This window comes from Arvicanthis niloticus, chromosome 1, assembly GCF_011762505.2.
Source record: "Arvicanthis niloticus isolate mArvNil1 chromosome 1, mArvNil1.pat.X, whole genome shotgun sequence".
In the NCBI taxonomy this organism is placed as follows: Eukaryota; Metazoa; Chordata; class Mammalia; order Rodentia; family Muridae; genus Arvicanthis; species Arvicanthis niloticus.
In genome coordinates this window covers 144596489-144623897 of record NC_047658.1, presented here as the reverse complement: position 1 = coordinate 144623897, position 27409 = coordinate 144596489, and the positions used below count along the sequence as shown (strand labels likewise).

The following is a 27409-nucleotide window of genomic DNA, read 5'->3' as shown; positions in this document are numbered from 1 at the left end:
TATCACCCACTTCCTATTGTACCCTCTTCTGAGATGATGGCTATAGAATACTGGTGTGTTCCCTACTGGGATCCCACAAGAGCCAATACATATTATGTCTTCCACAAAGATGTTTGACTTCACCCAACTGTGTGAGATAGAGGGTGCCCTGTGTATTCTGAAGACAGGCACATTTCCCAAGTGCTCTCTACCCAGTGGCCAGAGTCTTTAAGTCATCAGTACATGTCTCTCTCTTTCTCTCAGGGCTCCTTCCGAATCTACCCCTTGCCGGATGACCCCAGTGTGCCAGCCCCTCCCAGGCAGTTTCGGGAACTGCCTGACAGTGTCCCACAGGAATGCACGGTTAGGATTTACATTGTTCAAGGCTTACAGCTCCAGCCCCAGGACAACAATGGCCTGGTAAGAGTTTGGGTGTGGGGCCTTCTCCTGTAGCAGGATAATTACAGTCATCAGCCATGGTAATTGTCACCTTCTTTCTTTCTGGGCGTCTGTTATCTCACAAGGAGAAAGATACTTTATCAAAACAATGTGAACAGAAGGATTGTCCCCATGGGGCTTTACCCAAGAGCTTTGCCGGAGTTGGGGGTAGGGATGGGAGTGCTTAGGGCTCTCTAGTTCATCCTTCTCATGTGACGATGTGACCCAGGACAAGATTTGCTCCAGTCACAGGACCAGCATGAGCAGAGTCAGGTCATCCCTACCATCACTCCACCCCACCTTTTCACCCACACAGATGCTCTGAAGGCACGCTGGCCCACTGCCACCCAAAGGAGAACCTTGCACTGAGCTCATCTTAGGCCCTAGGTGCCCCAGTGGCCACCTTTGTCATCAATTGGGCGTACAGAAGCAAGCCAAGTTTATCCCCGAAATTGACTTCAGTTTGCACCCGGGATGATATAATATCTCACCTGTCTTGTCTCCACAGTGTGATCCTTACATAAAAATAACCCTGGGCAAAAAAGTAATTGAAGACAGAGACCACTACGTTCCCAACACTCTCAACCCAGTGTTTGGCAGGTAACGTACAGTTCAAAACATTCCTTCTTCGTGAAATGTGCCCTGCCCTGTTCAAGGTCCTAATGCCAGGAATACGTACAGATACCTTTGCCAGAGAAATAGGTAGAAGAACTGAAAAGTCCCATGAGGAAAAAAGTCACAAGATGGGTTTCTCTGACTCAAGATCTGTTCCAAGTCCTTGGGGGGGAAGCAAGACCCCAGGGAGCACTGAGCTTGTGAAGGGGCTCAGTTGCTATAAAATCCTGGTTTCACTTCCAGGGACGAATTCCGTCTCTGTTTACTGGACTGTTATAGTTCTTTCCTTTTGGTGCAGTGAATGTTTCACTGAGGAAGAATGTGTCACCGAGGAAGGTGACAAAACAAATGTTCTGCTTTATTAGTCTTTAATGTCCCCCAAGAGCCTTGACACAGCATTATTCTCTTCATGGTTACAGCCTTGTTTCTGGTCTGGAGTATGTATACTTTTTTTTTTTTTTTTAATGTTATTCATGTCACTTGTGAACGTGTGTGTGCATGTGGCAGTGAACACCTGTGTGGATGTGGCTGTCAGAGACAACTTGGTTCTCTCCTTCTACCGTGTGGGTCCCAGGGATCGGTCTCAGGTCGTCAGGCTTGACTGAAGCAGCCTTTACCCATGCGTGAGTCATGTTGTATAAATCTTATCAAAGCTGTTTCTAGTTACTTACATGCTCACTAAGTAAAGCCAGCATTATTCAGCTGTGATCACCTTCCATATTTAATAACAATATTTGCTGGGCATTCGAAGTGAGCAGGTCCTTCCTCTGCTGAGCCATTTTGTAGAAGACATCTCAGAAATCTCACTGAACTCCTATGGGAACAGAAACTGAAGTCCCAAGAAAGTGTGTACCTAATGCCCTTCTGATCACAGGCTGTGTCCATGATCCCAAGCCATACGATACCAGTGTCTGCGTGGCTTCAGCACCGCAGTCTGCTCTGACGAGTGTTCTGTCTGATTTTCTTCTATGTTAGACTCACTAGCCAGGCTCCACGGCCCCCCTATCACTAGTAAGGACACAAGGCCTCACATCTCTGTCAACAAGCTGTAAGACAAGCGATTGAGACAGAGGAGGAATGCATCCATGACATGCGGCTTTCCCAAGCCCACGGCTGTACCTTATAGTCACAGCAAAGCCACCGTTTGTAGGAAAATGTTCTTTGTGGAAAACATTTGAGAAAGGACTGTGGGGGCTGGGGGAGAATTCTATGGGCAAAGGGTGAGCAAACAGGAGGACCTGAGTTTGGATCCCCATACCTTCTACCTGTAAGATAAGATAGAGGGCAGAGGACATAGCTCAGTGGATATAAGATGTGGCCACACGATTCTGACAATCCAAATTCAGATGCAGCGGTGTATACCTATAATCCCAGCACTCCTACAGCCAGATGTGAGGCAGAGTCAGAAGAATCTTCTAGAAACTTTCTGGCCAGCTAGCCTGGAGTATGCAGTACAGAACAGAAACAGGAAAGATCCTGCCTCAAAAGGGTGGGAGGCAAGAACTGACTCCCCCCAAATTGTCCTCTGACCTTAACCCACAAATATTGCACATGCATGCACACGCTATCCTCCGCCCCATCACAAAGTCAAGAATTAAATATATCTGTTCTTAACTTTTTAAAAGAGGTAGTAAATGACAAAGAAAGACATTCTGGCCTTTACATGCACCAGTGTGCACATAAGTATATGTGCACATATGTATATGTGCACACACATACACATAAGCACAGGGGAAATGGTGTTATTCTCTCAAAATTTTGCTAAGTGGGAGAGCTCTGCTCCTGTTTGCCTGCCCCTGACATACTCATTATTTTATGCCTTATGTTTATTCTTCTCTGTCTTTCTCTGCGTCTCTGTGTTTGTCTCTCTCATGCATGCTTACACACACACACATACACACACACACACACACACACACACACGCACACGCACACGCATACACGCACATACCTTGGCCATTCAGTTTTAGGTTCAAAAAAGCCATCCCTAATAGGCAGAAACACGCATGTACAAAGGACCACCCAGTTGGCCCCTAGCATGTTTGCATACATGCACACACATGCATATACTCAGACACCTAAACATGAACACCCTCTATGCTGCACAGCCCCAGTGCCGGGCTCAGGGAGGGAAAGTAATCCTCTGGCACACCAATGTGATCATTTTCCCTTTCTTCCGCTGATCCAGCCCCAAGGTCTAGACAGGAAAAGGCACGCAGGGCAGGAAGGAGGGCTCCGTGTGAGCGAGACCGGGAAGCAGGCAGAGCCAGCTTTGAAGGGAGAAAGGCGGCCCTGTCTGAATGGCTTGTTTCAGAGGTGCCAAGCTCAAGCTTAATTAAGTGGCAGGAAAAGTCTTGCTCAGAGCTACGCTGGGAGGAAGTGATGCTGTCAGGCTCAGCGAGGCCAGTGGCTGTCTAGGGGGATCACAGGCTTCCGCCAGTCCATCAGAGTGGCTCCAGGCCAGGACCTCAGTCCTGGGAAGTGGCCTGCTTCTCAGCAGAGAGACCCTGAGACAGGGCTTGAGGAAGAAGCCAAATTTCCTGTGTTCTTGGCCATTGTTCATCTTGGCTTCTCTAGTACACATTCATCTCCTGAATATTGTCCTCTGACCTCCATCAATGGGTTGTAGTACCCATATTTATCGGTACATCATCCACACAATGATAATAAACTCTAAAGGATTTTTTTTAAATAATAATTGATGCCTCAGGGGAGAAAAACATATTCCTTCATCAAACCAAAGCACCCAAGATACTAGGAGTCTGTTTGTTTGTTTGTTTGTTTGTTTGTTTTGTTTTTCCTTGCGAGCCGATCTCACAGAATATTCCTGGCCCTTCTGAAACTTACATAGGCCAGGCTGGCATCAAATGTGCGGCAACCCTCTTCTGCCCCTAGTGGGTAGCATTTGTAGGAGTTGTATCACCATGCCCAGATAGTTTTCTTCTTGTTGTTCTTATTGTGTCTCAAGACAGGGTCTTTCTACACAGCCCGGCTCTCCTGGCACTCACTACATAGACCAGACTGGCCTTCAGCTCACAGAGATCCACCTGCCTCTGCCCCCCAAGTACTGACACTGGAAAGGTGTGCCAGTTATTTTCTCTTTTAATTATATATATATATATACATATATACATATATGTATATATATATATATAATTATATATACACACACATATATGTGTGTGTGTGTGTGTGTGTGTGTGTGTGTGTGTGCGCAGGGATGCTGGTGCTGCATACCTGTCTGTAAAGTGTGTACACACCTGATGTTCACAATGGCTATGATGCTTTCTGTGTAACTGTGACCCAAGTACCCCTTTCCCTGTCTCAAGCCTCAGGGTGGCTGCTGCATCTAGGGAGGTCTCTGAGATTGGTACAGGAGACATCCGGGAGACTTTGTTCAAAGTGCCATTAGACACTCATCCCTGGCTCACTGGACAAAAGCCTGTCCTCACACCAGAATCTAACAAGAAAAGGAGGAAGGCTGGGGGAGGAGATCGTTCAGTTTTTCTGTCAGCAAACCAAACTGAGCACCTGGAATGAGACAGATATATGGGAACAATGCAAATACCAAAGCTAAGCTTTGCCCATCTGCGGCTGACACGTGCACCCCAGACCACACAGTTCACCCACCAACAGAATGGCTGCTGGATTATTTCTTTGTATCTCTGAAGAATTTGCATTTTAATGTAGATTCCATAGACAAGTTTTGAGAACTGAATGAAGTCTATGGCAACACTAGAAGTCTGGCAGGCCCGCTCTCTGGCACTCTATACAAGTTCGTGCATGCCCCTGCATCCTTCCAGAGGGATGCGTCAACTTGTTTCCTGGGGCAGGGGGTCTCTGATGAGCCGAGTGAGAAATGAAGTGGGGTACAGAAAAATGGCTGTAACTAAGGTGCTTTATTGATCTTCCCGGAGTGAGGAGAAACATATCCCAGGTGATAGGTGATAAAACTAAAAATTGGCAATTATATCTCATTGTTATAGTACTAAGTTTTAATTGACACATTCTTACTGAATGGTTCCTCAACATTTCTTCATTGGCTGTTAGAATAAAATAGATATTTTTTTTAAGATTTATTTTGTTATACACGCACACACACACACACACAGTCTCTGCTTCATGCACACTAGAAGAGGGCATCAGATCCCATTACAGATGGTTGTGAGTCAATATGTGGTTGCTGGAATTGAACTCAGGACCTCTGGAAGAACAGCCAGTGTTCTTAACCACTGAGCCATCTCTTCAGCCTTTGATAGGCATTGTTATGATCATTTCACAGAGAAGAAAACAGAAGGGCTAAATAAGTGGCATAGCTGAAATTTGAACACAGGTATTCATTCTTATTACTAGTGTCTACTGTTCATAACGTCTCCCCCTACCCACACAGCTGTCCTTAATCAGTTGTCATCCCCCAAAACTGCCAATGCTTGGCAATTCTTTGTTTGCGTCTTGGTATCTGGAGCAGCCCAGAAGGCCCCGATCACTCTGTGTGTGCATTCCTTTACTTAGAATGTATGAGCTGAGCTGCTACTTGCCTCAAGAGAAAGACCTGAAGATCTCTGTCTATGACTACGACACCTTCACCCGAGATGAGAAGGTGGGAGAGACAACCATCGACCTGGAGAACCGCTTCCTTTCCCGCTTCGGCTCTCACTGTGGCATCCCGGAGCAGTACTGTGTGTAAGTTCCTTCCCCAGGAATAGAGGTGACCTGCTACACCCGATGCTCAGACCTGGGGAGGCTGTGGGGCTCTGCCTCCCTCGGTGTCCATCCAGTGTCATTTTTGACAGAATTATCTTGAGAACGAAGTAGGGCACACACACTGCTTCACTTATACCATAGTCTGTTGAAAGGGTGGTGTCTGGAGCAGTGGAGTGCCCTGTGTGTGTGACACAAGTGTTAACGCTCAGACAAACAGTCCCCTTTCCTGTTCTTGAGCTCCTGGGGTCAGCAGGTATGGCAGGGATTCTCTAGCCTTTAGAAATAGAGATTGATTCATAACTATCAATTATCCCACCCCCAAGATTCTACGATGCCTAGCATCTCCTGATGCTAACCAGAGACTCTCTAAGAGTTCAGTGAGACAGCATGCCACTTCTGGTATTTGAATTTGCTTCTTTGATTGCGATAATCCCAGATTCCTCATTTTTGTTGAGGAGGGAACTGGACACAAAAACTAGACATGCTTTGCCTGAAGCCAAAGCACTATGTGTGTATTACACCTCTCTGGGAGGCAAAGTGGGTAGACATGTCCCTCCCCAGTTAGATGGGTGTGCTCCGACACATGTGCACTTGTGTGGAACTCTGTGCACCTGTGGTGTTGTCCACAGTTCTGGAGTCAACACCTGGCGAGATCAGCTGAGACCGACACAGTTGCTTCAAAACGTAGCCAGATTCAAAGGCTTCCCGCCACCAGTCCTTTCTGAAGACGGAAGCAGAATCCGATATGGAGGACGAGACTACCATCTGGATGAGTTTGGTGAGCACAGAGCTGCGGGTTGTATGCACAATATAATAACCCATTTCTGTGCTGCATTTGGGTGAGGAGCATGAACCAAGGGAGCACATTGATGATTTCTTGTGAGACTGTATGTCTGTCCTTAACCAAAACAAAAACCTCAGTAGGGGAGAGAATTTTGTCCATCGGGTATCACAGTGGACATATTTTCTTATCTGTCTTATGTTTTACCTGTTCTTTTCAGTTCACAGTCATTTGAACTTTAACTATAAAGTTCTAATTATTAGCCATTTTTTGTGTATTGCAAAATTAGCTCAAATGTGTTCCAATGGCAGTGAAAGAATGTCTGTCCCAAAGAGACTCCCTCATAATTGACTGTGGAGGTGCACATCCTTAGTCCCAGCATTCAGGAGACAGAGACAAGCAGACATCTGAGTTTGAGGCCAGCCTGGTCTATAGAGTGAGTTCCAGGACAGCCAGGGCTACACACAGAAATCCTGTCTCAAAACAAAAACCCATTAGAATATGAGAAAGGGAGGGAGTAAAAGAGAGAGAGAAAGAGAGAAAGAGAGAGAGAGAGAGAGAGAGAGAGAGAGAGAGAGAGAGAGAGAGAGAGTCATATCTGAGCCCTTGCCTGAGAAGCCACAGGCATGCTGAAGGCAGTGCAGACAACCTGTTTTGCTCCCATCTGGCTCGAGCTCTAGCCTGGGGTCCTGCCCCTTCATTCATGACACACATACATCCTACACATACCCAGTTAGCCACACTGAGACAGTGGTAGGAATATGCATCATAGCATATGAACTATAGGATGTTCCTATGGGCTCTGGGAAAGAAGGGGTAGAGCTCCCAAAGAGAGTGGCGGTAAGTCTGGCCTTCAAAGATGCATGAACAATCTGAGTAAAGACATGTGGGAATGATGGTGGTTCCTGGTCTTCAACTTGACTCTTGACATTGTAAGAAACATGGTTCTCCCTTTCCGTGTTGAAGCCGATATCATCCATCTCAGGGGTGCCTAGATGCTTAACGAGCTGTTGGAGCTACGGTTCATGTATCAACTTGCAAAAGCAAAGGAAAATAAATTTTAAAAGTATGAAGATATCATGGTCTGACGGTGAAAAGTGACCCCAAAGTTATCAGATATTCCCCCAAAATCTGTGTTTGTCATGGTGACTGTTCAGTTGCTTCCAAATTTAGCAACCAGGAACAGCTGTTTTGTTTTGCAACCGGTTTTGAGAGGTCAGGAATTCTGGAAGGGCTCAGCTGAGCACATCTCCCTACAATCTCTCACAGGGCTGCAGTCATCTGAGAGCCCTGGTGGGCACTGGTCACAGTAGGTCAAGCATGTAGCTGGAATTTGTTGCCTCCTGTCACTGGAGCTGATGGCCAGGGTACCTATACAGACCTTTCTGGACTCTGGGTCCACAGGCTTGTCATAGAAAGAGCAACTTCCCTCAGAGAGACCCAAGAGAACCAGGCAGAAGCTTCCTGACCTTTCATGCTTACTCTCAAAAAAAACCACACAGCCTCCTTTCTCCTTTGCTCTGGTTTTACTCTGTCTCAGGATTAAAAGGGAAAAGACCCAGAATGCACTTTTTCATGGGAGAGATGTCTGAGAACTGGGGGGCTGTGGAGGGGGGAAAAGACACTATGTTTTTAAATGCTACAGTGGTACTTGCTGCTGTAAGAGATGAACTTTCACATCTCAGGAGCTTGGTCCGCTTTAGAAGCTGAGAGTGATGATCCCTCTAAGCGAGGGTATCATGGAGAGGGATGCTCTCCTCTTTTACAGCCCTGCTATTCTTCAGTGCACTCATCTAGGCGTTAATGTTCCTCAAGAAGAGAAAGGCTCAGATCCTATGCAGAGGGCCAAGTCCAAAGGTGATACACATGTCATTCTCTCTGTGTTATCTTCTAACTGAACTTGGCCACTTGACCATATCTGACTAGTCGCCACGGAGGCTAGGAAAGATGATGGTTGTGAGCCTGTGCTACAAAAGTAAATGCAGCCTACACTCACCTAATTCTAGTATATTCTGGTCTCTGCTATTGGCTGATTACAAGGTGGGTGTGAGCCTCAGTATGGAAGAGCCCACATCAAGAGCTATTGGTATTATATAGTCCTTCACAAGTCCATACTGACCTGTACATACTGGTGATGCTTGCTCATTTTTACAATGTCTGGGATGATATGCTGCAAGTTGCTAGGAGCCATCTGGCTGCATAGTTCCTAATTGTTCCTTCTATGCCAATGCCATTTTGTATTCCAGAGGCCAACAAAATCCTGCACCAGCACCTTGGAGCCCCCGAAGAGCGCCTTGCCCTCCATATTCTCAGGACTCAGGGGCTGGTCCCTGAGCACGTGGAGACAAGGACTTTGCACAGCACCTTCCAACCCAATATTTCCCAGGTAAAAGGGAAGACCCACACCCACTCCTCAAACACAGCAACAGTCACTGATTTGCCTCTTGAAACCTGTCTGAGTACTTTTAGACACACAAGAAACAGAAAGAAACTCAAACTAGCTTCATCCAAAAGGCATCCATTGCAAAGATGTTTAGAGAATTTTGGAAAATACGGATGACTTGAGATTCAGAGCAAACTCAAGCCAGGGTCTTCCCTTTGTCTTTGTCTTTGTTTCTGTTCCTGGTTCTAGTTCATCTCTCTTGCTGTTATCACCTTTCTATGAGTCTGAGGGTTGCAGAGAGATCCTGAGTATTCAATTCTGTCCTGTATACCAGGGTATTGGGTCCCAGTGTGGCCCAGTTGTCTCCCAATGGAGCAGCTAGCTGTAACCAGGAGAGCAGCTGAGCTTGTCCTGGCATGGGACAGAGGTGCCATGTGAGTGTAGAGAACTAAGGAAGCATGAACACAGTGCACAAACAGTAGGTCAAAGGGCATGATGATGGGGTCAAGTCAACTCTGAGAAATGGGGCCCAGTTTCCAAAGAAAGAAAGCAAGACACATTAAATGGTAAATTAATTCATGTAGAAGTTTGGTACACATCCAGATTGTGACCACAGAGGTCTGGAGTAAGGCCAAGAGTGTGGATTCTAATGTACACCTTGAGGGTCTCTGATGTAAGCAGATGGGAACTCACACTTTAACAAATATTAATTGACTAGAAGAAATATCATCAATACCTGCTATAAGACTATAGACATGCTGATCATTCTGAAGTGGCCACGGCTCATCAGAAATTTTGGTCACAGCTTGCTTTTATCCTGTGCTACATTTCAATCTCTTCTTGTTCGTATTTCTTCTTCTTTCTACTCGAAGCCTATTCATCCTCCTCTCTTTCCTCCTACCCATCAATCATAGATGGAGTCTTGAGACCTGACAAAGTAAGGAAGATTGCTCCCTGAGAAGGTACCAGCCTGCCTTTGCTTCTGCCTGCAGTCTGTGGCTTAATCTTAGGAGACGCCTGGATGCTTAGTGTCCTGCGGTGTGCCTGATGTATAGTAGAGGCCTGAGCCTAGAGATTAGTTGGAAAAGAGTCAGGATCATAGTAAAATATATTCCCTTTCAAGGGTTCCAGGTAATTCATTTTGATCGCAATGCATTAGGAAGCCAATCCAGTGGTTTCCTTGGCAAATTTCTCAAAGACCAGTCTATGTTTGTCTGAAGGCAGAGTCCATACAAGATCCAAAAATAAAGTAGAGACTATAAATTGATTTGAATGGTAGGATAGTGGGTTTTTTTTTTTTTTACTGGCATTCATAACCTGTCTGGAAGAACATTCCAGTGAAGTAGATAGGCTGAGTCCATACTAGTTAAAGATCAGAGCAGGGCCTCCCCAAGATGGCAGCATGAGTGTCAATCCAGACCCTGCTCTTCCTCTCATGTGAGCTTATGCTGGGGTGGTGACATTGCCTACATAGGGAATCCTCACTTTCTGGAAACCTAGTCATTGTTTTAGGTCTCCTCACAGAACTGTGTTGTCTTCTTTTATAAAGCTAATTGCTGTTTTGTTTCTCTGATTTTTTTTTTTAACCACCTGAGGTAAGTGGGAAATCTGCTGGGGTAGAGACTGTACTGGGTATGCAATGTGACAGCTGATAGAATGGGGCATGAGGGGAAGGAACTGATTTTAAATCAGAGAGAAAGAGAGACAGAGAGATAGACAGAAACAAAGAGACAGAGAGATAGAGACAGACAGAGACAGAGAGACAGAGTTTGCACTAGCAGTTGGGTTAGTAATAGGAATGCCCTCATTGGATTAACAAGGGCAATTTTAGACCATGATACAAATGGATGAATGCAGCTCTTGGCTGAGAATGGAAAGTGAGTGGCCTTAATGACATTGTAGACAAGCTAGACCCTGGCTAGCTCTGTTATCCATGTGTGGCCTTCCATGTGGAGTAATAAACCAGCATAGAGGAACTGATTTTACAGCTCTGTGCCAGAGGTCTCTCCTAGCATGTGGGAAGCCCTGGGGTTTATGTTCAATGCCGCCAAGAAAAAAAGAAAACCGTGGTTTCTCCCATATGTGACTCCAGCCTTCTTTCCTTTGTGTATGGTTTAGGGAAAACTTCAGATGTGGGTGGATGTCTTCCCCAAGAGTTTAGGACCACCAGGCCCCCCTTTCAACATCACTCCCAGGAAAGCCAAGAAGTGAGTAAGCCTAAAACCCTGCTTCCCTGCAGTGGAGACTCAGTCCAGGACTAAAAGAAGCATATTTTCAAAATGTGCGGTTTTTCAGGTACTACCTGCGTGTGATCATCTGGAATACCAAGGACGTTATCTTGGATGAGAAGAGCATCACCGGGGAGGATATGAGCGACATCTATGTCAAAGGGTGAGGATAGGAGACAGAGACTCCCACATGAGGGATGAAGTAGACCCTCTCTTTCCCCAGTGGCCAACGTTTGGTGTGCCCACTGATGTGTTCTTGGTTACCAGAAGCTGCTGTTTACAGTGCGATCTGCTTAGGGAGTGCCAGGAAAACTAAATGCTGACAGGGCAGTGGAGAAAAGAGAATGCTGTCTAGATTGTGTTTATTATAACTCTGTTATAAGCAAGGTTTTTTCTAGACTCCTCAGCCATGTAATTTCTTATTTCTCTATGATATTGCAGACAACTAACATCAAAAGCCCAGTAAAGCTCTCAGACTTTCTTTCCTATACATTTTATCAACACTAGCCAAAGCTTATGAAAAGTAGGTAATACAAACAGGCTTTTTAAAAAAATCACACATCCCCCCACACACACACACACATTTGCTGAGTGTCGTTCAATTCAATATGGAAAATTATCAAGCTTATCATTTTCTTACTTGCATAATTCGACTTCAGGTGGTTTGTGTTGGTGTTAGTTTCTGCCGTGCTGTGATCGTAGATTCATAGATTCTGAGAATGGTCCTACATCGTAGCTGAACTACATAGCCAGACTTTGCAGCCAGACCCCCTGTGTTAGAATCCTGGCACCTTCCCTGCTGGTTAGGGAAAGTCAGACACTCGCTGTTAGTCATCTGTGCAACGGAGATAATGACAGTGCTACTTCCTGGAGATAGCCAGAAGAGTCCATTACTCCAGGCATGCAGCCTAGCACCTGGCAGCTGGTGTGCATTACATGGGTGTTAGAATTATTGCTATTCCACACGGGCCAAGTTCTTCCTTAATATATATATGATAAGACGTGTTGAAATGTAATGTATTCGTCAGTGAGAACAAAGTCTCCCTCATGATCCCTAGTGAACTTCAATCAAAACCTAGTTACAGCCGTAATGACTGTCATTTAGACTCATTGTAAGCTTCATCAAGTTCTTCATTATTATTTGTCATTTCAGGACTTCATTACCATTCCCCAAGGAAAACTAATCCCGGCTAATTATAGCTATGCATATTTATTTGACTATCATAAGAATTTTTTTTTTGACTCAATCGAGCAAACTCAAGCTGTGGCGGGCTGAGAGAAAACTAATACAAGAAGAAAACTCAACCTAAAGTAACATGTAAAGTTGCAATTACAATCTGGATACCAGGGCTGGGCGCCCAGCTCAGAGGTAGAAGGCTTACCTAGCTTGAGAATCTGGGGTTTGGTTACTTGCCTATTAGTTTCTCTTTTAGATAGGATTTCATACAGTCCCGTCTGGCCTCAAACTCTCTATGTAGCCAAGGGTGGCTTTGAACTTCTGATCCTCCTGCCTTTACCTCCCAAGTATTGGAATTAAAAGTGCAGGCCACTATGATATTCTGGGGCTTTCTGCATGCTAGACAAGTACATCCTCAACCCTAAAGAATCAGGGTTTGATCTCCACAACCGTGGAGAGGGAGAGGGAAAGGGAAAGGGGGACAGTTCTCAGTATGACATCTGAAAAGGTGAACGCTGTAAAAAATACAATGTCTAGCATGACCCATGTTAGTGTTACATATGAAGTGATACATGCTCACACACAAGCACATGTAGCTCAAGGTACTTGGCTAGTTAACATATCTTAAAATCAAAATGATCGAAGGCAAAAAAAAAAAAAAAAAAAAAAAAAAAAAAAAAAAAAAAGCCCAAGAGACTGAGAGTGAGACTGAGAGACTGATGGTGAGGTTTTACAGCTGGGCCAAGAGGTAAAGTTACCAGGTTCATATCCAAATTAACAATCAAAAAGAAGTGTGGTGGGAGGGAGAGTGGAGGGGATTGTAATGGGGAAGGAAAGGGAAAACTAGGGGAAGGGGTGGGTACAGGGGTATGGGTACGTTCCTGAGGGTCTAGCCCTTTGCCACTGAATCACAGACACCCAGCCCCCAAAATCTTCACATTGATTTATCTAGTCAATTAACTAGCAACAAAGAATGCTCTAATTTTTGACTGATGATGCTTTCGTCAATGACAATAGGACTTAAGATTAGCAGATGACATTATCTTAGTCGTCTGGGCAGACTATCAGTCGCAAACTTTGAATTACAGCAGCCTGGGGGAGTAATACTTCATTCTTGTCTGTTACTGGCCATGTGAGCTGCTACGAAGCTCTGAAGCTCCATTTCCCTATCTGTAAGTTGCAAATAGCCGCAGGGAGAGAAAAAATGACACTAAGTTCATAGGTAAAAATTGTAAGCCTGAATTGAGGGTCGGCTTCCCTGAGTGACAATCTCAGACTCTGTCTTCCCGCTGACTTACCACGGGCAGAGAGGACAGGTGGGACAGGAGAGTCCAAAAGCTTCCCTGTGGATCTAGAAATCGTTACTTTTCAAAGTTCCCCTAAGTGATTCAAGCAGCCCTACCCCTCTGCCCGTTAAAAAGTATCAATTCTTTTTTTTTTTTTCTTTTGTTTTGTTCTATTTCGAAATTTGTTTTCAAGACAAGGTTCCTCTGTGTAGGCTTCTCTGGCTGTCCTCGAACTCACTTGTGTGAGTTCGAGTGTGGCCTCCAACTCAGAGATCCACCTGTCTGTCTCCCAAATGCTATAATTAAAGGTGTGCGTACCACGATGCCTGGCTGAAAAGTGAATTCTCGGTTTTAAACCAGATGCAGGCAGATGTGACGGCAGCTTCCTTCCGCACACCATTCATTCCATCAACAGATAGTTTATCTCATACCCCACTCCCACTCCGTGCCAGGCACAAAGCAGAAGAAAAGGTTTCCAACGATATCAGTTAAGATGCTTTTGATGAGAGGAACGCTCTCAGATAGATATCTGGAAATAACAGCTTGCCTCTTCCCTGCCTGTCTCATTAATGAGATCATAGTGACTTTTAAAGAATAATAAAAAAGGAAGCTGAAAGATTACTTGCTAGGTGCCTCTTTTTGTTTGCTTAAGTAAAATATGTGGAGGGAAATGCTAAAATTTTGAGCTAACTTGCATTCGTTGAGCCTACCAGCCCTGATGACAGATGCTAATGACTCATAGCTGTGAAGCCCAAAATCATAGCCAGCAAGCTGCAGCTTACCCAAAATAGAAGCTACATTGTTGATGATATTTTCCAGAAAATTTTACCTTAGCCCTGCTAACTACAGTCTAAAGGGTTTCCTGCTTTGGTTTTAGAGGAATTCTATTTTATTTGGCTCTAAGCTGGGTTGGATGCAACAGAGCACCTCCCCTTCATAAATCACCCCCAGTCTGTGGATCACTGGACCCTGCCCAGAGAAAAACGCATCACTTTTGCTCTTCCACGCCCCCTGCCCGCTTAATCACCACAGTTTTGCAGCTAGATCCCTTGTCAATCACAATGAACTGAGCCTGTTTCCCTCTGCTTTACAGCTGGATTTCCGGCAGCGAAGAAAACAAACAGAAAACAGATGTCCACTACAGGTCTTTGGATGGTGAAGGCAATTTTAACTGGAGATTTGTTTTCCCATTTGACTACCTCCCTGCTGAGCAGCTCTGTATAGTCGCTAAAAAAGTAAGCCCTGAAAGATGTGGGCGGGATGTGGACATTTCAGGTCGGCTCTACTCAGAAAGTCAGAGGAGGTCAGGGCTGCTCCGGACCTGGGAGGTCACTGACTCCAGCTCCCTCTTGATACAGACAGGGAATCTGAGACCCACAGAGGGTAAAGCCTTGCCTATGGTCCCATAGCTGTGACAGGTATTTATTTGCGTATTTAGGGCTACGAGGAATGCAGCTTTCTTTCTTCTAAGCTATTGGTGGCAAGATGAGAGACATTATAGAACAAAGGCTTTTGTATCACCGCACACATGTGTTCTTTATGGAATGAATAGATGGCTATTCCCCATCTCAGGCCAAACACAAGCCAGATATTAAAGGTGAAGTGTCCCTTTTTTGCCTCCCTTGTTAAGCCTCAGCATCTGTGTTCCCTCACTCAGAAACACTTCTAGGAGAATTGAGGGCCCCAGTGGGCTTAATTACAAAGACGTCCGGTTACAGAACTTAGACCAAAAATGTGATTTATTTGTTCCCATTCCTCGCAAGTCCAAGGTTGGCTCATTTTAAGGACGTCTGGAGCCCATGCAGAAGCAATGTCTTTGGACGCTAGTTCCACGTTCTCCTCCCTCTGCTCTCCATCCTCCATGGACCTCACTTCTAGGCAGGCTCTTCCTTAGGGGAGGAAACATGGTAGCCAACATCCCACACCATCACCTATATCCCCAGCAAACCTCAGCACAGATAGAAGTGAGCAGGATGGCACCAATCAGCATTCTAGAACTGGGCCTCGTGGTCTCTGCCTATCTAGAGACTTGTGTCCCTCCCTGAACCAAGCACTGCTGCCCAGGATGCCTTGCTCAGGCCAGGCACTGGGACCAGAGACAGAGTCAGTCTTTGTCTATCCTATCTCACCCCCAGCCCCACTCCCAGCCCCACCCCCATCTCCACCCCTACCCAGACTGTACCAGTTGGGGAAGGAAAAGTTCTCCAAGGAAATCCTGGGGCCTGCAACCTAGGTAGACAATCCTATGGTCCCAATAGGTATCCTGTCCCAGTCCTGCCTTCCACACCCCATCAGCCATTGCTAGTGTATCCACTCATACCATCTCCCTACACCCTACAAAAATTCACCCGCCCCGAGTCCCAGTTGCCCTCTGATATCCAACCTTTCTATGGCTGCTGCAGTAAGCACTTCGCCTGTGATGGGTGGAATGGAGTCTATGGGGATGGGGGTGAGGTGGGGAACTTTCCAGAGATTTAGAGGCTTAAAATGGTGTCAAATTGTGCATCCTTTCAGATGGTGAAGCAGAGCAGAGCAGAGGTAGGGATATTTGGGGTCAGGTAGAACCTGAAAGATGGTTATTTTTCCTGTTTACTCACATATAGGGTTAGATCTCTCCTCACTTCCTCAGTGGAGCTTAGAGCATGACCCCACACATAGAACAGCCAGGCAAGGACTAACTGTGTGAGCTTTCCAGAGCCCTAGGAGCTCTCAGAAAGAGAACCTTCCAAGAATATGAAAAGTGAGAACCAACCTCATGTTCTTTAGAATTCCCAAATCACTGGTAAAATTCCTGGTCTGCCCAGGCCAGAGGCACTTAGGTATAACTGGCTGTGGAGATATATTCTTAACTAATGTCTAGGCCAAAGCAGGGACTAGAGGTGGGAGCTTGGTCCTCCGTGTGTCTACCTTCAGTGTGAAGGATCGGAGAGGGTCTTAGGTGGCCACAAGTCTGTAAAAGTTCATGGTATTTTTTTTTTTAAAAAGCTAAAAATTTCAGGACATTTTAGAATCTGTAGTGAAGCAAAAGTAGAAACTGAGCCACAGACCAAACCTACTGTTTGTAGAATGAAAGACTGTCAATCAAACCTTGAAGAATGGGGGAGAATGAGCTCAATAAGGATAAAAGACCCAGGGGTGACATTGTGGGCTGGCCTAGAACTCCCAGCTTTAGAGGAGCCACAGTGGTCTTTAGGGGAAAGGTTAAGCTCTCCCCACAGGGGTGGCAGTGGAAGTCACACTGATAGGAATGTGGTGAGAAACCTGGTGTTTGAGGACTGCCTGGGACATCCTTTTTGTCACACAGTTGGTGGCCTTGAGACTTCCTGGGGGTGGGTGGGCTGATGGCCTTCCAAATACATAGAGAGGAGAAACAGGCTGTCCCAAAGGGTGTGAAGGTTCTGACTCAGTCTTATTGCTGTGTCTGTGGCTAAAAGTAAGGGGCTGACCATGATCACATGACCTATTCATGTCTCTTCTCATTTTAGGAGCATTTCTGGAGTATTGATCAAACAGAATTTCGAGTCCCCCCTCGGCTGATCATTCAGATATGGGACAATGACAAGTTTTCCCTGGATGACTACTTGGGTATTGCTTGCCTTCCAGTCACCCCTCTAACACTGCACTTGGAACTAATCACTGAAACCCATTACAATTTGGAAACAGTTTCCTAACACCTGTAATGGGGGAGGCAGGGGATGTGCCCCTTGATTGGGTATCCTCCAAGCTGTGTGGTCTGCTTGTGAATGTCACCCCTTTCCATGGGCCCTGTTCACTCTTAAGGCCTCATTAATAAGTTAGAAAAGCCAGGTTCTTGGCTTGCCTAGCATGCACAAAGCCATGAGCTCAATCCTTAGGACTTCATGAACAGGGAGGGAGTGGTGCTACGTTCCTATCACCCCAGCACCTAGGAGGTGAAGACAAGAGGCTAAGGAATTCAAGGTTATCCTGGCCATATAGTGAATTAGAGGCCAGCCTGGGGACAGAAAGATCGCCACAGCTCTGCCTGCATCTCCAAGCAACCTACTGTCTCTCTCCTCTTGGTATTTTGGAACTATTCTCACCAACCCTCTCCTCGCTCTCACCAGTTACTAAGGTCCCCTACACCTCTTTGTCATCTCCTTCCTCACACTATTTTTTTTCCTTAGCCCACCCTCATCTGGCCCTGAGGTACTCAATGCATGCACCCTACCTAACCCCTCCCCTTCTTGGCTTGCTTTCTCTCCCTTCCACAACTTAAATCCACTCTTTCTCGGAAAGTCTCCTGGCTCTTCTGTAGCCCTCTGACCCCAGTGATGCATACACTGCACTTCAGCTGAAGGTAAAGTTCAACTTTCACCCATCACCAAACTATGCATGGCTCCTAAACCAAGAAAAATAAGCTGGCCTCTCAAAGTCCTTCACAGGGACCTATGTAAAACTATTCAGCCACTGGAGACTTGATGCCTCTTTCCAAGCCACAGCAGAAAGTGTGTCTCTCCAGACACCCCGATGCTGGCTGGGATTTCTCATTTCCTGGTGGGGATTTTCTGTTGAGTTCTGTTCTTTAAAGATCCTGTTTCTGGGGTCACTCCAGGAGAGAGCTGTACCAGAATGGTTCCAAGGGGTATCCTGTGTTTCAAGCACCTAATTGTCTTTCCCCAAAGGCAACAACCTCCGTTCAGGGGAGCTCAAAAATCACAACCAGTACCTCTCAAATACAAAGGCCCTGAGTTCAAGTGGAAATTTCTGTGTGTAGATGTTTAATCGCTGGGGATTTATAGCAGAACTGTTTATGCTCATGTCTTTGAGAAAAGAAGCATGGAGTCCCCTGTGAGACACTGAACAGTGAATAGCTATTTCTTCTGCCATCTCCCATTCTATCTGGAAAGAATTTAAACATCTAGCAAGATCCCTTTTGCTAACTCACTCATCATTTGTTCAAAATCACTGTCTGTTTCCCCTGCACAAGAACATTCTGTTCACCTAAGAACAATGGCAGAACCACTTGAAGCTTTTCTGGACCTTATGTTGTGTTCTTGGCCAGGTTTTCTGGAACTCGACTTGCATCATGCAATCATCCCAGCCAAGTCATCAGAGAAATGCAATTTGGACATGATTCCAGACCTCAAAGCCATGGACCCTCTTAAAGCTAAGACTGCCTCACTCTTTGAACAGAAGTCCATGAAAGGATGGTGGCCATGCTACGCAGACAAAGATGGCGCCCGCGTAATGGCTGTATGAGTATTTCCTAGTTGGGAATCATTTCTGTTCCTCATGAGTAGATTTAGTCCTCAGAAGATGAGAAGTGATAAAGATAGAAGACACAGTGGGCGTGGGCTTGAAGTTGGGGAAAAGCATGGATCGGAATGATCAAAATCCAGGAACCAAGTGGTAGCATTTGTATTTCCCTGAGGTTCCTTTACAAGGGGAGCTACCTTGTGCTGAGAGCATTTACAGTAAGAATCAGAACCCCCAGGGTAAGCTTTTCACACCTTAAGAGAAGAGGGTAAGGGTGCTGAAAGAAAAATCCATATTTGACAAGCATCTTGGAGAATTCAAAATAAGCTTTGGCAAGAAGCAGCAGGGCAGGTCACCATGTTCTAACACTACCTTGTACAGTACGGCTTGTTACTAGCTAACATTTGTGAGCCAGGTAACATGTTAACTGTCTCACATGTGTGATCTCCTTTCTACAGTAGCTTACCAGTTCACATTATTAGTGGAGTTTGGTATATTGTATATTAGTATACTAATTGCTTATTAGTACAGTATACTATGTTCTGATCAAATTCCACCTCCCTTTTCTACCCAATCCACCAGACACCCTTTCTAGTTTTTAGGCTGCATGGGATTAGGGAGCGGTGCTTTCACATGTGAGATGATATGCTCGTGTCTGGCTAATCCATCCCCTGAAGTTCCTCAGGAAACTGTTGATGGTGACCTGTCACCATAGAGTTTAGTTTTCTCCTACTTATTGGATTCTGCCAACAGGCCTATTGGGTAGACTGAACCCTTGTTTTGTGGATTCAAGCAAACATGAGAGATGAAGCCCCTTGTAGGGTCAGGCATCCAGTTTCTCCTGGAGTAGAAACAGAGGTGCTGCCTGGGCTTCTCCACATAACTAAACCCCGGTGCCAGGGTTTCCAAAGTTGCTGGGGACCTAGAGGGCTTTTCTTGGTCCTAAAATGTCAGCTACAACTTAGTGGAGGCTGGGTATAAAAGTTGAAACGTTACCTGGTATATTGGTGCACACCTTTAATCCCTGCCCTTTGGAGGCAAATGCAGGAAGATCTTTGTGAGTTCAAGCCTGGTCTACATGGTGAATTCCAGGCCAGAACTAAATAGCTAGACCTTGTCTCAAAAAAGAAAGAAAGAAAGAAAGAAAGAAAGAAAGAAAGAAAGAAAGAAAGAAAGAAAGAAAGGAAGGAAGGAAGGAAGGAAGGAAGAAAAGATTAAAAGGTTAGTGTTAGAGCTTGTTTGACCTTAGTGTCCTCTTCTGCAAGCAGCCTTCTGAAGTCGCATGAGTATTCATTCCACAGGTTATCCATCCAGCGCACCTCCCTGTGAGGATGTACCATTCAGGGACCTGTCAGCAGAGGAGCCACCTCCATTTGCTCCCTGATGCAGCTAAGACAGCTTGAGTTCTTACTAAGCATGAGCTCAGCTGCACACTGTAGGGCTGAGGGATAAGCAAGAAGAAACATGGCCCCATCTCTCAGAGCCTACAGAAATGTCCAATGTTGTTCTTAGCAGTAAAGTTACAAAGGAAGTGAGAGAGAAGGCAAGGAGATTGATGTGTGAGTGCCGAGGCCACGGATGCTGAAGAAGAGGGGCCGAAAGGGGGGAAGCAATTTGTTCTCTCGGTTTCCCACACGGAGTTGGTTTAGAAACACATGGGAGGGGAAATGTGAAGAAACCTCAGGAGGAAAATTGGAGGCAATCTAAGGATTGTTTTACAAGAATAAAAATCGTGGCTTGGGGAATATTCCTTGGGTTGAAGTAAAAATATTTGTGAAACGTGATGTCATGTGTTTAACCTGTTCTGCTTTACTGAAGGGGAAAGTGGAGATGACACTGGAGGTCCTCAATGAGAGGGAGGCCGACGAGAGGCCAGCCGGGAAAGGGCGGAGTGAACCCAACATGAACCCCAAGCTTGACCCACCAAAGTGAGAGGCCTTCTTTGTTCTCCATGTTGTCTGGTCCCCAAACACCTGCAGTCCAAAAGCCCCCCTCCAATTGGTTTAATGGGCTGGATTATTGGCCCTCTAATTTTGTTCTTCATGGTGGGCTGTGGGGGATGGACGGGTAGGGGGTTGTGGTCTCGTTTTTAACTACTCTCCTTCCCTATTAAACCAGAGTTTGGCATCCTTGGCATCTTGGAAACTGGTGTGGAGACCTAAACTATCCCCAGCCAACTACAGATGCTAACAAAAGAGGCATAGCCATAGCGTAGACTGGGAAAGTGTTAGGGCACATTAGAAAGGGAAGGTTGAATTGATAGTTGAATTGTATCTTGTCCCAGATTGTTATTTCATTATTCCTGAACTCTGGTAGATATAGTCTTTCATGAGTTAAGAAGAAAAACTATTCCTTGCATTGCAGCCGACCGGAAACTTCCTTCCTCTGGTTCACGAACCCTTGCAAGACCATGCGCTTCATCGTGTGGCGCCGGTTCAAGTGGGTGATCATCGGCCTGCTTCTGCTGCTCATCCTGCTGCTGTTTGTGGCTGTGCTCCTGTACTCTCTGCCGGTATGAAGCCTGGGCATGGGCTTCTGCAGCCCTGTGGCTCTGTATCTGCTAGGCAGTGGCCCTGTCATGACTCTTCTGCTTTTGAAAAGTTTAACACAGTGTCCGGTGGTGGAAGTTACATCCTTGGGTTTTTTAATGAGTTACTAACAGCTATTATCATGTTAAAAACAAAAACAAACAAACAAACAAAAAAACCCACTAGCTTTGAGAATTTTAAGAGAAAGTTCCTACGGTGCTTTCCCCAAGTGTTTGTCTAGATCTCGGCAGTATTTCCAGGTGATTTAATGCCTTCATGCATGTGTGTGTGTGTGTGTGTGTGTGTGTGTGTGTGTGTGTGTGTGTGTAGGTGGGTACATCTGTGTATGTGGCTGTACTCACCCATGCATATATATATATGGAGGCCAGAGGTCAATGACACGTGTCTTCCTCTGTCAGTCTCCACCTTATTTTTGGGATGGGGATCTCTCACTAACCTGGAGCTTACTGTGTCTGCTAAGATAGCTAGCCAGAGAGCACTGAGATCCACTTGTTTCTGCTCTCTGCGCTAGAGCCACCGTGCCCTGGTATTACGTGGTGCTGGGTATCTGAACCCAGGTTCTTGTGCTTGTACAATAAGTACTTTACCCAGAAAGCTATCTCCGGATGCTCCTGCTTTTTACCTTTCTTGCTCCAAACCATCCTATACTAAGATTTCTGATCTAGACACTGGGGATCCCCAGGGTCTCAACAAACCTCACACTCCACCCTAAAGAGTTACTGCTTTTGCCTCCCTGGGCACTTTGAGCCACATTTTGATTTAAGAATCTTATTCTTTGTGGCCCACATCACAAAAACAAAACCAATCATTTCTCTCAGACACCTTAGTTGCAAACAAAAATCCAAATTGAAAATTTGGCTGTGTGCATAGACACTGTACTTTAAAAAAAAAATATTTGTTTATTTATTTATTTCATGTATATGAGTATACTGTAGCTGTCTTCAGGCACATCAGGAGAAGACCTTGAATTCCATTACAGATGGCTGTAAGCCACTATGTGGTTCCTGAGAATTGAATCAGGACCTCTGGAAGAGCAGCCAGTGCCCTTAACTGCTGAGCCATCTCTCCAACCCCATGTTGTACTTTTATTCCCCCATTCAGTTCCTCCATCAGATGGAGTAACTAATTAAAATATACAAGTGAGAAAAACAGCCCAGGGGAAGGCAGCATAAATACATACTGGCAGTGTGGTCAGGAATGTCTTAGAGAGCTAGGAACAGTTGACTATAGTAGTCCATTGCTAAGGACGTTTTCACTGAGGAAGCACCTATGTAAAGGTTAGTCACTGATGATGAGATGGTCCAGGCAGGGGAAGCCATGAGCAGCAGCAAAGTTCATGACACTGGATGCAGCAGTAGGATGCATCCCAAAGACTTTTCCCCAACTCACTCCCAAAATCCTATTGACCCTATACGTTATGAGTTTGGAGGCATGGTCATACAGCCACGGAAGCACCCGTATGCGTGTCTTCTATTTTTCTCCTGTGTGATATTTTCAAAATTAACATTGATCATATGCACAGTATTTTCTGATTTTATTGACTACTTAGAAAAAGAACATATACAGGCCTGCCCAGCCATGCTAAATGGCAACATAGCTGACTGAGAAGCCATATCCATGTATTGACACCATTTCTGTTTCCCTTTCAGAACTATTTATCAATGAAGATTGTGAGGCCAAATGCATAATGAAAGCAAAGCCTTCCCTCACCCAGCAATGAAGAACTCCTGCCTCACACACTTACATGTGATTTCAAGTTCAAGACTGCCTTAGGCAACTTCACCAAGGCACACCAGCTCCTGGAGGGGCTGAATCCCAGAAAGTCAGACAAGAGGCAACATTTTTTTTTATCATGTTATCTTTTGAAGTATTGAAAAAAAACTTTATTTTTTAAACTTTAAGCATATTTTCAGAGTATTTCTAAGGTGGCTGGTTCCATTTAAAAATCTTCTTTTAATGTGTTCTGAATTCTATGACTCAAGTCTGGGCAATTAGTGAAATGAATTTGAAATGTCTTGTATCTTAATGTCATATATCCTATGTGTAATCAAGAGGAAAGACTGCATTAAAAGGATCGGGCACATAGTTAGAGTAATTCTTACTGGTGCCAGCAACCATTGTTGTGGTATTTTGTATGGACAAATGTCACGAGACTCTTTGCGACTTGAGTGTAAATAAAACTATCTCACTTGTACACACAGATGTCTGTCCTCTATTCTGACTACGTTTGGAGGGAGGCAGGTTCAGTTTGGTCCTAGCGGGCAGAATGCTACAGCATTCCAGTGGACCACAAGTCCTTTACAACCATAAGCCCTTTCTGAGTATGCTGCCAACTTGAGCCCTTGGGTCCAGTAATAAAGCTCACACTTATGAATAGTGTTGTAACAGCCAGCTGCCTTTTACATCTTCATGTGTGTTACTCAATGAATCTGCAATACATCCCAGAACTTTAGGCCAACAATGCTATTAGTCCTGTTTTATAGAAGAAATTGAGGGTCAAAGAAGTTAAGTAGCTTTTCCAAGGCCACACAACCAATAAATGATAAAGCCAGGATTTACACCCAGGAATTACAGATCTGCCACCCCGATCGATGTGATGCTTCGTGGATACTAGACAAGTACTCTACCAACTGAGGCGCATCCCCAGCCTCTCTTAAAGTCTCTTACGCTGCAGAGCTGTGGTGGCACACACCTTTAATCTTAGCACTTGGGAGGCAGAGGCAGGTGGACCTCTATTGGGTTCGAGGCCAGCCTTTTCTACAGAGCCAGTTCCAGGGACAGCTAGAGCTACAAAAAAAAAAAAAAAAAAAAAAAAAAAAAAAAAAAAAAAAAAAAAAAAAAAACCTGCCTCAAAACAAAACAAAACAAACAAAAACAAACAACAGATCTCTTAAACCAACACTACAGAAAGGAAAGATACGTATACCTCAATGTAACTCTATGCCAATACCAAAGATGTCAGCATGTCTGCAAACACAAGTGAGAACATTGTGTTGTACACACACACACACACACACACACACACACACACACACACACACACATTTAAGAAGAGGTTGTATAGTCACCAACAGCTCAACCACAGTCAAACTACAGCTTAAGACTAAAGGGCAAAAAATGGTGCAGTGATTCCATGTACTTAGAAATTAGCCAGTTTCTGTTACCCTCCCTGCTGAGGTGTTTCATGGTTTCGATATTTTAAGTCCCTCCAGTGTCCTGCCAAAATTTTTAGCAGTCCAAGTATACACAATCACAACAAACCATTAAGAAACAACAGCTCTGGCTGAACTGGCATTGCTTCTCAGCCCCGTGTCACCAGTGAGGCTTATGTGGCAGTCACCCTTTTGAAAGGCCACCCCTCCTATTCACCCGTAAAACTCCTGACCACCACTTTGTCCTTGACACCTAAGCTTCAAGCAGTTCTTCAGTCTCAGATGTGAGCTGGTTACTTCAATCTTTCTAGAGAAATATAGACAACGAAAGACCTAGACTCTGTGCCCTTTGACTCTCTATAAATTCCACTCCTGAGTGTGAACTCCCAGGAAATAATCAGAAGAGTAGAGGAAGATCAGTACAAAATCCACACAACAGTGTGCTCGCTAATGGCACCAGCTGTGAACTTCCTAAGTATCCATTATAAAGCAATGGATGGTAAAGATTTTGTATAGACTTAAAGATTTAAGACTTATCTTTTCTTGGGGTGCATATCCACATAAAATAAGGATTGGAATGTGTAGGATACATAATGAAATGCATCACAATGGTACTAGCCCAAAGAGTTTGTGCAAAGTTTCTATCTGTGCATATCCTTGAGTGTATAGTTTATGAGGGTGGATTGGCGTTTGAGTTTCCTGACTCTCTTCCTGTAGAGCCTGAGCTGGATTTGAACGCTGCTATTATGTGTTACCCTTGGTAGCCATGAGCTATGGCTCATCCTCACAGCTGCCTGGAGGTTCCTTGAGGGATGAGGCACCACCTGTAAGACCTGCACTCCAGGGTACTACGGAGCAGCAGGCTTGGATTTGCATCCTGGACCAGGCCTCATGAAGATGTTTGTCTCACTTGGCAGAGATACTAAACAGAGGTAAGAGCATTCCGTGTCCAGAAGGTTCTCGGTGCGGGCAGCTTTGGTAATGCAGTCAACTGATTAAAGCTGGATATTGTCATTCTAAACATGGAACTAAGAATAGGTTCCCCTCCATCTAACCACACAGAGCTTTACACTAAGAAGGAGGAACACATCAGGTGTGAGGATGCATCTGCCTTCCCAAGCCACAACTGCAAGATGGGAGAATTTCAAACTCATGGGGTAAGAAGAGAACTCAGAGGTAGCAGGGACACTTATGTCACTCAAACAGAGGTATACGTTTATACGTTCTGTTTTCTACCTCTGGCTGTACCAGTAGATCCCTACATGAAGCTCACTGGTGTTATCAACATTTTAATTAAGTGCAGCCTACTACCCACAGGAGGGCTTTAGGTATATGTTGCCTTCCAACCTTCCAGGTCATACTAAACTCACATCCAGACAATTATGTCATCCTAACACCATGACATCGTCTTACTTAGATCTAGATGCAGGTCATGGTATTCGTCTAATTTCAAGACAGTTTTTTTTTTTAAGGTGATAATATTCTTAGAGGAAAGAAAAGTCAATTCACAAAAGAGTTTTTATTGCTCCTGATGTGGGATGTTACTGGAAGATTTTCACAATTGTATAGTACTGGCATGGGCCAGTCAGAAAGGATGTCTTCACCCATCATGATGAATATGGGGTATTTAGCATTCTAGAGCAGCCAGCAATGGGGACTCATGCCACCATATTCTCCACAATTCCTCACCGAGAGAACATTTGTCAACTAGACAAGGGTATGGCCAACAGGAGCGTCTCTTCCCTGCCCTCACCATACCTATCTGAAGTCGCTAGCATCCTTCTTTGGAGTAAATGGCAGCAGGGTTCTGCTGGAAGAAAATGATTCATGGAATGGCTTTCTGGATAGAAGACCTAAGCTTCACCTTGTCAAAAGATAATGGTCCCTCAACTGAGGTTGTTAGTGGCCTGGTGACCTATAAATGATAGCTAAAAGGAGGAACTAATCCCCGTACAGTCAGATTGTTCTTCCACTGGGAATTAAATAACAGTCCTAACTGACTGACTGAAGTAAGTGCCATCCCTAAGGCTGGAGCCTTCATTAGGAAAATGAATCTCAGTGCAGGCGGGGAGAGGAAAGTGGAGATCCTGACAGGCTAACACTTGATTTGGTTTTATCTTTTACTTTTTTATTTTAAGGTTAGAAAATAAACGACGTCACCTTCAGACCTTCCTGTTGGTTAAAGAGCTATGTAAGAGGTGGACAAAGTTCTGAAACCCATTACAGGGCAGAAAGGAACTGGTCTTCCTGGTTTTCCAGTTGCTGGCTATGTCACAGCCCTGTACCCCTCCCAAGTCCCATGCTGGCTCTAAGGTTATTTGCCCCAGGACTGGGGCTGTCTCATTTCACTAAAGCTAAAAATGAGAGTCCCTTCTAGAAGTTTCCCTTTCAGTCCAGAGAGAAGAGAAGCAGCAGAAAATACAAACTGCCGATCATATGAGAAAACGACCCGATTTCAAAGTTTTAAACCCTCCACAGCAAAAACATTTTGTGCTAACGAGCTTCTTTGGCAGGGCCAATTCACAGAGCACTCTGGAACGGGAATTCCATTCAGAGGGATGCTTTGTAAAGTCTGCTTATGTGGAATGAGTTCATAATGAGAGTCAACGTTGTAAAGAGATTAAGCGCCCACCATCTTCGAAGCTGAGTGCTGTGTTTGTTCAGCATTGAATGAGAACTCCCTAATCTTCCTTCAGTTAAACATGATGAGGTCCCAAGGAAGATGAAAGGGAGGGCCCCTTTCCCCCTGGATATGCATCCGTGAAGTGAAATGCCAGAGTTCATGCAGTTCAAGAAAAACACAAGAGAGGCATGGAGCTGGGACTAACTTTGAGGCCTAGAGAGTATGGGGACATAATGGGAAATGCAGGCCCATGTGTGCCGGGTGCTCTGCTGACTGG

General features: G+C 45.1%; 1 protein-coding gene across 2 annotated transcripts in view; it reads left to right on the top strand.

Annotated features, from left to right (window-relative positions):
• Window positions 1–23551, top strand: part of Myof (myoferlin) — a 145687-nt gene extending 122136 nt beyond the window's left edge. For both annotated transcript variants that reach the window (XM_034499154.2, XM_034499162.2), the window contains 13 exons: window positions 244–399; window positions 926–1017; window positions 5545–5715; window positions 6366–6514; window positions 8764–8903; window positions 11019–11107; window positions 11196–11291; window positions 14685–14826; window positions 17077–17176; window positions 18615–18805; window positions 20627–20736; window positions 21173–21320; window positions 23007–23551. In XM_034499154.2, coding sequence (XP_034355045.1) covers window positions 244–399; window positions 926–1017; window positions 5545–5715; window positions 6366–6514; window positions 8764–8903; window positions 11019–11107; window positions 11196–11291; window positions 14685–14826; window positions 17077–17176; window positions 18615–18805; window positions 20627–20736; window positions 21173–21320; window positions 23007–23045 — 1623 coding nt within the window. In that variant the 3' untranslated portion in view covers window positions 23046–23551. The remainder of the gene's footprint in view (window positions 1–243; window positions 400–925; window positions 1018–5544; window positions 5716–6365; window positions 6515–8763; window positions 8904–11018; window positions 11108–11195; window positions 11292–14684; window positions 14827–17076; window positions 17177–18614; window positions 18806–20626; window positions 20737–21172; window positions 21321–23006) is intronic.
• The last annotated feature ends 3858 nt before the right edge of the window (window positions 23552–27409 follow it).